This window comes from Muscardinus avellanarius, assembly GCF_963383645.1.
Source record: "Muscardinus avellanarius genome assembly, chromosome: 16".
NCBI classification, from domain to species: domain Eukaryota; kingdom Metazoa; phylum Chordata; class Mammalia; order Rodentia; family Gliridae; genus Muscardinus; species Muscardinus avellanarius.
In genome coordinates, this window is record NC_137802.1 from 37,252,427 (window position 1) to 37,263,343 (window position 10,917).

At 46.3% G+C, this 10,917-nt stretch overlaps 1 protein-coding gene across 1 annotated transcript; it reads left to right on the plus strand.

Annotated features, from left to right (window-relative positions):
* Window positions 1-476: 476 nt before the first annotated feature.
* On the plus strand, window positions 477-10,447 carry SUPT4H1 (SPT4 homolog, DSIF elongation factor subunit; the record flags this gene model as incomplete). Its single annotated transcript, XM_080714228.1, has 5 exons — window positions 477-545; window positions 1,490-1,596; window positions 8,554-8,609; window positions 8,879-8,932; window positions 10,380-10,447. 5 exons carry the CDS (start codon window positions 477-479, stop codon window positions 10,445-10,447), a joined length of 354 nt encoding a protein of 117 aa, XP_080570354.1.
* Window positions 10,448-10,917: the final 470 nt, after the last annotated feature.

The following is a 10,917-nucleotide window of genomic DNA, read 5'->3' on the forward strand; positions in this document are numbered from 1 at the left end:
GGACGGGGTGGGGTGGGGGGACTGTGCATCGGTTTTTGCAGAGATAGTCCAGACGGAGACAGGGATTCACTGCTCCGGCATTTTAGAAGCGGGAAGCCAGAAGAGAACCTAGGCTATCACCGGGGACCCTCCTCCCGGCACCGCGGCCTACATCCAATGGCGCGCGCGTCGGCCCGGCCCCGGCCCCCGCTCCGCGCTCCCGCGCAGGCGCCGCCCCCGCCGCCCCCGCCCGCGGGCGCGCGGACCCGCCCCGGCGCCGCCCAGGTGGCCGCCCAGCCCAGGTGGCCGCCGCCCCGCCCTCCGCGCCTCCCGGCGGGAGAGACCAACTCCGGCGGCGGGGGAAGGCGGGCCGACGCCCGCACCGGAAGAGGAAGTCGGGGCGCCAGAAGCGCCGGGCATTCTGGGTAGTAAGGGTTTACTTCCGGCGGGCGCGGAGGCTGTGCCGGCTCCCTTGGCGTTTCCTGGTGTCCCAGAAGATGGCCCTGGAGACGGTGCCGAAGGACCTGCGGCATCTGCGGGCTTGTTTGCTGTGTTCGCTGGTCAAGGTGGCCCTCGGGGTCCTGGTTGTAGGGTTGATACGGGGGGCAAGTGGGAGAAAAAGGGTAGAAGGTGTTGGGGACCGGGAAAAGAAAAGGGTCCGGGACTCCAGGAGGTGCGAGCGCAGCGGGAAGTGCGGCGGGGTCTTCGTTTGGGTCGTAGAGGCCGAGCAGGTCTGCAGCTGAGCGCTCGGCGGCCTTACACGCCCGAGTCCTGAGCTCTAGCACAGCGCAGGCACGGCTTTTCTACACACATTCGGTGAAGTCAGGTCGGATCCCAAAGACCAGAAATTAGAGGAGGATCGGCTTCTACAGCTAAGAGGGTAGTTGGTAAGGGTGTCTGATCCTGAGGAGACTGGGGGAAGGAGAAGAACAGACGGAGCTAGGAGCAAGAAGGTCCAGCCTGGCGCGGTGGCGCACGCCTGTAATCCTAGTACTTGGGAGACTGAGACAGGAGGATCGCAGGTTCGTGGTCAGCCTGTTAACTTAGGTTCACCACAACTTAGACCATGTTTCAAAATGAAGAAGAAAAAATCGTGCTGGGGATGTAGGTCGGAGGCAGAATGCCTCTGGGTTCAATCCTTTAGTACCGCAATAAATAATAATAATAATAATAATAATACCGCAATAATAATATAATAATGGGTTCAGTCCTCAGTACTACAATGATGATGATGATGATGATGGTAGTGGTGGTGGGCTGGGGTGTAACTCAAAGGTAGAATATTCCTGGATTCAGTCCCCAGTATCCTCCCCCCCATAAAAAGAGAAGGGAGTGTGAGAGTGAATTTAGGAATGGAGCCCGAGGAGCAGTAGGTGGGGGACCTGATGAAGCAAAGACAACACAGAGAACCAAGATGTGTACCAGTCCAAGTATTGAGAAAGCTTCTTTTCTCTTTGGCCATGTTCATGCTCATCTCCCTATTTCCTTTTTAAATTTTCCCCTTCCCCAGACTATCGACCAGTTTGAATATGATGGTTGCGACAATTGTGATGCATACCTACAAATGAAGGGTAACCGAGAGATGGTATATGACTGCACCAGCTCTTCCTTTGATGGGTAAGTCCCTTCATATTCCTTTATTAGCTCTGTTCACATCACCCCACCTCCCCCACCCCCAAAGTATGCAGCAGGCTTTCTGTGTGTGTTTTGGGGGGTTACAGAGGATTGAATCTAGGGGGCATTCAAGTTAAACCCCCAGCCCTTTTTACTTTTCGTCTTTATATACTTTATTTATTTTGTGGTACTAGGGATTGAACCTTGAGGCGTTCCACCTTTGAGCTACACCCCTTTTTTATTTTTTATTTTGAAACAAGTCTCATGCTGTTGCTAAGGCTGTCCTTAAACCTGTAATCCTCCTGTCTCAGCCTCCCAAGCACTTGGACTATTGGTGTGGACCATCTCACCCAGCTGCACCAGGCTTTAAAAGCCTTATTTCTAGTTGTTCTCAACAGCTGTTTTGAAACCTACTGGCCCTATGCATGCAGTAGTCATCACTAGCTTCACATCACTAGCCATAAAGCTAAGCCAAATTAAGATTTTGTGGGGGGGGGTACTGGAAATTGAACTCAGAGGCATTCTATCGCTGAGCTATACTCTCAACCCTATTTTATTGTTTATTTACTTATTTATTATTATTAATTTATTTATTTATTTTTGGTTGTACTGGGGTTCCTGGAAGCCCTTCTACCTCCGGACTACACTCCCAGACCTATTTTATATTTTTTTATTTGGAAACGGTCTCAAGCCAGTGAGGCTGGCTCTGAACCAGTGCGATCCTCCTGTCTCCGCCTCCCAAGCGCGGGGATTACAAGCGTGCACCACCATGCCCGGCTATTTATTTTTAAACAGGGTCTACTAGGTTGATGAGAGTCCAGTTATCCTTTTCCCAAGTGCTGGGATTCCAAGCATACGTCACCACACCTGGCAGGATTTTTTTTCTTTTTAATTGGGGGGCGGGGTACTAGAGATGAAACCCAGGGGCATTCTTCCTCCGAGCTTCACCTCTGGTCTTCACCCCCAGTCCTAATATTTTAGCTATTTATTTGTTTGTTTGTTTATTTATTTTTGTGTGTGGTGCTGGGGGTGGAACCCAAGGGGCTTTTCTACCTCCTGGCTATACTCCCAGACCTATTTTTTTTTTACTTTATTTGGAAACGGGGTCTCAGTTGCTGAGAGCCTCACTCAGTAGCTGAGGATGGCTTCAAACTCCCAAGCATGGGGGTTACAAGTGTGCGCCACCATGCCCAGCTAGTCTTTTATATTTTTTGAAACAGGGTCTCACTGAGTTGCAAAGGGTCTCAAGTAGCTGATGCTGTCCATGAACCGCAATCCTCCAGTCTCCACCTCCCAAATGCTGGGATTACAAGCATGCACCACCACGCCTGGCAGGATTTTATTTTAATGCTAGGGATTCAACCCAAGGGCATTCTGCCTCCCAGCAACACCCCCAGCTCTATTTTATTTTTAGGGTCCTGCTAAGTTGCCGAGGCTGGCTTCCAACCTGGAACTCTTCTATTTCAGCCTCCATCCTGGGATTACAGATGTATGCCACAATGCCTGGAAGGATTATTTATTTATTTATTTATTTATTTATTTATTTATTTATTTATTTATGTGTGTGGTGCTGGAGATTAAACCCAGGGTCCTTTTACCTTCAAGCCACACCCCTGCAGCTTTATTTTATTTTATTTTTTGGAAACAGGATTACACTAAGTTGCTAAGAGCCTAAGTAGCTGAGGCTGGCTATGAACCCTCAATTCTCCTGTTTTAGCCTCCCAAGTACTTGTATTACAAGTTTGTGCCACCACATCTGGTTTAGGATATGTTTTCTTTCCTTTTTTTTTTCCTTCTTTTTTTCTTTTTTCCTCAGCCTCAGGAGCATTCTACCTCCAAGCAACACCCTCAGTCCTATTTTTTATTCTTTATTTTAAAACAGGGTACAAGGGCCTCACTAAGTAGCTAAGGCTGGCCATGAACCACTATCCCCAGGTCTCAGCCTCCCAAATGCTGGGATTATGGTTTACAAACATGCACCACCACGCCTGGCTTAGAATGTTTTGTTTTCTTTTCTTTTCTTTTTTCTTTTTTCCAGTACTGGGGATGGAACCCAGGAGCATTTTACCTCCAAGCTATACCCCCAGCACTGTGTTTTATTCTTTATTTTGAAACAGGGTCTCAATTGCAAGGGCCTCACTAAGTAGCTTGGGGCTGCCCTCGAACTGTGATCCTCCTGTCTCAGCCTCCGGAATGCTGGGATTACAAGCATGTACCACACCCGGCTTTTAGGATATGTTTTCAGTGTCGACTACACAGCAGATTTTAAAAGACTTAGCATGGTTGGGGGGGGGGATGATGTAAAATCTTTTTTTTTTTTTTTTTTTTGTGATGGTGGTGGTGATACTGGGGATTAAACTTGGAGACATTCTGCCTCAGAGTTATACCCCTAGCTCTTTTTTTGTTGTTGTTTTGAAATAGAGTCTCACTAGGTTGCAGAGAGTCTTACTATTTACTGAAACTATCCTCAACCTGAAATCCTCCTGTCTTAGCCTCCCAACTACTGTGATTACAAGTGTGCCTGGCCGCTTCTGATTTAATCTATTCTCCATGCATCCCTCCCTCTCTCCATCCTTTTGTTTCCCTCCCTTTCTGCTTTCCTCCCGTCCTTCCTTTCTTTTTTCCTTTGTGCTGAGGATTGAACCCAGCAGCCTTCTACCTCCGGATTATACCTCTAGCCCTTTTTATTTGGAAATGGGGTCTTGGTAAACTGTTGAAAGCCCTGCTAATTTTAAATCTGAGGAGGCTTTTGAGCCTGGGATCCTCCTGTTTTAGCCTCCCAAGTACTAGGATTAGAGACATGTACCACCATGCCTTGTTTAAAGATTTAGATTTAAGATGGAGGGCAGAGCATGGTGGCACAGGCCAGTAATCTGAGTACTTTGGTGCATGGGGGGGGGAGGTGCTGGAACAGGATTAAGCTGAGTGCGGTAGGGGCATGCCTGTAATCCCATTCCCAGAGTGGCTGAGGCAAGAGGATTGCAAGTTCAAGGATGGTCTCAGCAATTTACCAAGGTCCTATTTCAAAATAAAAATGAGCCAGGCGTGGTGGTACACTTGATTGTAATACCAACATTCGGGAAGTGGGAGGTGGAGACTACAGGATCGTGGTTCACAGACAGCCTCAGCTACTTAATGAGGCCTTTTGCAATTCAGTGAGACCCTGTTTCAAAAAATAAAAAGACTAAAAATTGAGCTGGGGGTGTAGCTTAGAGGTACAATGCCCCTGGGTTCCATCCCCAGCACCACAAATAAATAAGTAAATAAATAAATGATAGGGGTTGGAGGTGTAGTTTGGAAGTAGAATTCCCCTGGGTTCGATCCCTGGTACCATTTTAAAAAATGTGTTAAACAGGTGTGGTGGCACATACCTATGACCCCAATACTTGGGAAACTAAGACTGGAGGATCGCAGATTCCAGGGCAGCCTCAGCAACTTAATGAGACTCTGTTTCAAAGTAAAAAAATAAATAAGTGAGGCATGATGGCACATGTTTGCAATCCCATTACTTGGGTATATGAAACAGGAGGATCTCAGGTTTGTGGCCAGCCTCAGCAATTTAGTGAGGCCCTCTGCTAGTGAGACCCTATTTCAAAATAAAAAATAAAATAGGGCTGGAGGTGTAGCTCATAGGTAGAATGCCCCTGGTTACAGTTGAGTAATAATTCATTACCTGTCTGTGCCACTCGTTTTTGTTTTTCCACTCGTCCATTGATGGTCATTTGAGTTGCTTCAACATTTTGGCAATGGTGAATAATACTGCTGTAAATATTGATGTACAAATATCTGTAAAAGTCCTGCTTTTCAATAATTATTATTATTATTTTTTTTTTTTTTGGTGGTACTGGGGTTCCTGGAAGCCCTGCTACCTCTGGGCTACACTCCCAGACCTATTTTTACATTTTTATTTGGAAACAGGGTCTCTTAAGCCAGTGCGCGCAGCTGGCTTCGAACCTGCGCGATCCTCCTGTCTCTGCCTCCCAAGCACGGGGATTACAAGCGTGCGCCACCACGCCCGGCCAGTAATTATTTTGGGTGTATATCCAGAAGTCAGATTGCTAGATCATATGGGTGCGTGTGTGTGTTTACTGGAGATTGAACCCAAGGGCATTCTACCTCCAAGCTATACCCCCAGCTCTGTTTTATTCTTATTTTGAAACAGGGTCTCACTAGTTGTAGAGGGCCTCACAAGTTGCTGAGGCTGACTGTGAACCTGCACTCCTCCTGTCTCAGCCTCTCAAGTACTGGGAATACAAGTGTGTGTATGCCACCATGCCTGACTTTTTTTTTTTTTTTTTTTTTTTTTTTTTTTTGATACTGCTAAGTTGCTGAAGCTGGCCTCAAATCTGCAATTCTCTGGTCTCAGCCTCCCAAGTATTGGCATTACAAGTATGCACTACCATGCCTGGCTTATTTTTTGCATTTATGATAGCCATCTTAATGGATGTGAATTCTTATCTTCTTGTGGTTTTGATTTGCATTTCCTTAATGATTGATGTGGACCATCTTGTGCTTATTGTCTACTTAGATCCTTTGTTCTTTTTTCCCCTCCCCTTCTGTACTGAGGTTGAACTTGCCCTCGTGCGTGTCAAGTAAGCACTACTACTGAGCTACATCCCAACCCTGTTTTGCTTTGTTTTGTTTTTTGTACTGGGAATTTAACCCAGAGGCATTCTGCCTCCAAGTTATGCCCTCAGCCTGATTTTATTTCTTATATGAAGACCAGACTTTACTAAGTTGTGGAGGGCCTCACTAAGTTACCAAGGCTGGCTTTGAACCTGCAACCCTCCTGTCTCAGCCTCCCAAGTACTGGGACTATAAGCGTGCATTTCTATGCCCGGCTTCCCCAACCCTTTGTTCATTCATTCATTCATTTATTTGTTTGTTTATTTTACAGTACTGGGAATTGAACCCAAGGACATTCTATCTCTGAGCTAAACCCCCAGTTCTATTTTATTTTTTATTTTGAAACAGTACCTCACTAAGTAGCTGAGGCTGGTAGTGAACCTGTGCTCCTCCTGTCTCAGCCTCCCAAAGTACTAGGATTACAAGCATATACCACCACACCCAGCAAAATTTTTTATTTTCAAGACAGGACCTTGCTAAGTTGTCAAGGCTATCTTTGAACTTGTGATCCTCTTACCTCAACCTTTAGAGTAGCTGAGATTACATGTGTGTGCCACTATGCCTGGCCTTTTAAATTTTTAAACTGTTAAATTTTAGGCAGGGTGACACTAAGTTGCTCAGGCTGCCCTTGAACTTTGTATCCTCCTGTTTAGCCTTCTGAGTCACAGGAATTGTGGTGTGATTGTGGTGTGCCATCACTCCTGGCCCTCTGTGGCTTCTTCACCTGATCCTGATTCGTCTTGCCTCAGGAGTGGGCTTCTAACCCTTAAATATCCTTTTTGCTCTAGAATCAGAGCTACCTAGGACAGACTTTTAGGATAACGGTATACTTGATCTTAGCCAAGAGACTGAGAAGCGAGGACTTTAGGATAACAAAGAGAGCCAGTGTTTATTTTACACCTGGTCTGTTCTATTCTCTGTACCAGATGCTTTTTGTGTATTTCTCAACCTTTCAATGTCATTTTACTGATGGAATTCTGTGATCAGTCTCTGTATTGTGCTTGTAAAACAGCTCATTAGAGGAAGGGCTTAGCCAGGTCTAACATTTCTTTTTTTTATGTGATTTTATTGGTGTATTATAGTCTCATATCACAATGTAAATCATGTTGACAGTCAGGCGTGGTGGTACATGCTGATAATCCCAGCACTTGGGAGGCTGAGACAGGAGGATCGCAGGTTCATAGCCAGCCTCACTACTTGTGAGGTCCTCTGCAACTTAGTGAGACCCTGTTTCAAAATAAACGATAAAAACTTGGGCATGGTGGTGCACGGTTGTAATCCCAGCATTCGGGAGGATCACAGTTTGTGGACAGCCTCAGCTACTTAGTGAGGCCCTTTGCAACTTAGCAAGACCCAATTTCAAAATAAAGAATAAAAAATAGGGTTGGAGGTGTAGCTCAGAGGTAGAATGTCCCTGGGTTCCATCCCCAGTACTGCTAAATAAATAAATAAATAAATGATAGCCGGGTGTGGCGGCGCACGCTTATAATCCCCGTGCTTGGGAGACAGAGACAGGAGGATCGTGCTGGCTTAAGAGACCCTGTTTCCAAATTTAAAAAAAAAAGTATAAAATAGGTCTGGGAGTGTAGTCCAGAGGTAGAAGAGCTTCCAGGAACCCCAGTACCACCAAAAAAAATAATAATAATAATAAATGATAAAATTGAGCTGGGGGTGTAGCTCAGAGGTAGAATTCCTCTGGGTTCAATCCTCAGTAATGGACGCACACACACACACACCCAATTAAATCACATTGACAATTACATATATGCACAAAGCACTTGGTGGACCCGTCTCTACTTTCCCACTTCCCTCCTTCCCAATACAGAATACTGAGATTGACATTGGTATATTCAAATATGTACACATAGTCAATAGTAGTATTTCCATTAATGGACCTGTCTTCCCCGTTCCCTTTTCTTAGACCACCTCCCTGGTCCTCATTTCTCACAGGAAGTGATTCTGACTCACTTCCCCCTTTTTGCTAGGCCCTGGCCCCCTACTAGCTTTGTTGGTTGTAATCAGTAGTAGTATCTATCTACTACTAGGGAATCTGTAGGCTAAGGATGGCTTTAAGTCTGGTGAAGTAATCTTTTGGGGATAGTAACTGACTTCTTAATGGTAGACCAGAGACATATGAATGAAGGACCTTTGCCAGTACTAGCTCTGAGTTAGTCCCTCCCTGGGATTAGAACTCAGTTTCTCCTCCTTTCCAGTGGAGATTTAACACTTGGCTTTCTCCTAGGATCCTCGCAGACTGTTGTGCCAGCTGAACAGCTCCCTCGGTCTTACTTCTCTCCAGCCAGGACTGACCCTCTGTTTCTTTTCTCTCCCTAGAATCATTGCGATGATGAGTCCAGAGGACAGCTGGGTCTCCAAGTGGCAGCGAGTTAGTAAGTGGCTCCCTTTCTCCTTCTCTCCAACTCTGTGGTTGTGTTACAAGCGTCAGAACAGCAGGGGAGTCTTAAATGTCAGGGTCTGTGGCCCCAGAGTGGGAAAGATGAGATTGGAGGAAAGACGAATCATATCCTGTGCTCTGTAGCCAAAAGAAGTGATGGCTCTCCTCTTCGAGTTGTACCACTTCTTTCATGTTTAATGTGAGCCTCCCTTTGGTATTTAGTCTTAACGTATTCTCACTGCAATCTCCTTTCTTCTCCTTCAGGTAACTTTAAGCCAGGTGTATATGCGGTATCAGTCACTGGTCGCCTACCCCAAGGTAATAACCATAATAGCAGCTAATGTTCGTTTACTGTACCCAGCTCTGCAAAAGTCAGTTGTTTATTGTTGTTTTGTTTTGTTTTGTGGTACTGGGGGTGGAGCCCAGGGACATTCTACCTCCAAGTTATATTTCAAGCCCTGTTTTTTATTCCTTATTTTGAAACTGGGTCTCACTGAGTTGCAGAGGGCCCCACTAAGTAGCTGAGGCTGTCCACAAACCGTGATCCTCCTGTTTCAGCCTCCCAAATGCTGGGATTATAAGTGTGTGCCACCACGCCCAACTTGTTATTTTGTTTTTTGAGCTGGATTCTTGCTTTGTTGCAGGGTGTGTGTGTGTGTGTGTGTGTGTGTGTGTGTGTGTGTGTGTGACTAAGCATTAAGCCCAGGGGCATTCTATCCCTGAGCTACACCCCCAGTCCTACTTTATTTTTATTTTGAAACAGGGTCTTGCTAGGTTGAGAGTCTCATTACTTGTTGAGACTGTCCTCAAGCCTGTGATCTCCTGTCTCAGCCTCCCAAGTACTGGGATTACAGGCATGCTCCACCACACTCACCTACAGGCTAGTTTTAAACTGAAGGGCTCCAGTGATACTCCTGAGTAGCTGGAACTACAGGTGTGTGCCACCACGCCTGGCTCAGAAGTCAGTCTTTTCTGTGAATGAACATCAGTTCAACTGATCAACTCTTACGAGGTTCTACATTTTACACATGAAGGAACTGATGTTCAGAGAGCCTAAATAGCTTGCCAGTCATGGCCCATCCTGCTCCGGAGCCCTTGTGCTTGACTGCACAGCTCCTCTTCTCATTGTTTTCCCCCCAGTACTGGGGGTGGAGCCCAGGGACATTCTACCTCCAAGCTACACCCCTAGAATTTTTTATCCTTTATTTTGAAACAGGGTCTCACTGAGTTGCAAAGGGCCTCACTAAGGAGCTGAGGCTGTCCGCAAACTGCGATCCTCCTGTCTCAGTCTCCTAAATGCTGGGGTTATAAGCTTGTGCCACCACGTCCAACTTCTTTCTTCTCAGTCTTACCTGGTCAGTGGCAAGCATTTTCCTGGATCTTTAGGGTAACAAATCAGCCATGTAGGGGAGGCGAGGAGGGAGAGATAGATACTGGGGATTGAACCCAGAGACATTCTACCTTTGAGCTACACGTGTACTTCAACCTTTTTTATTTTGTTTTGTTTTGAAACAGGGTCTTGCTAGGTTGCTAGGAGCCTTGGTACATTGCTGAAGCTGGCCTCAAACCTGCAGTCCTGTCTCAGCCTCTCAAGTACTGGGATTACAGGTGTATACCACCATGCCCAGCTCATGCAGGACTCTTAATGAGCAGTCTAGGAACTCTAGTTTCCTGATCCTCACCTCCTTTAATAAAGGTGGCAGATAGGGGCCTTTCTTATCCTCCAGAATCTCTCCTCACAGATCTGTCTGTTTTCCTGCCACAGGAATCGTGCGGGAGCTGAAAAGTCGAGGAGTGGCCTACAAATCCAGAGACACAGCTGTAAAAACCTAGCGGGATGCACCTCCTGCCCGTGCTTATTTTTTGTTGTGGAACTATACAGGCAGAAATTCAATATTCCCTGCCCTCCAATTCTGAGAAACAGCAGACTGTTGAAAGAGCAGCGCACCCTGGCCCATTTCACCTTCTTTGGACTATGGTGGAGGTGGGAGGTTGGGGTGGGCAGATTCCCAGAGACTGAACTGAGGAGAGAGTGGGATGCTACCCATGCCCAGGGCAGGATTCTGAGTCAAATGTCAATTAACATAAACCTCTGGGAAGTCTTGTTTGTTTTTTAATGTGGTATTGGAGTTTGAATCCATGGGCATTCTACTTCTGAGCTACACCCCAGCCTTTCTTCTTTATTCTGAAACAGGATCTCATTAAGTTGTGGGGGCTGACTCAGTAAGTAGCTGGGGCCTAGGGCATTCTTTTTTTTTTTTTTTTTTTTTTTGGTACTAGGGGTGGAACCCAGAGGCCTTCTA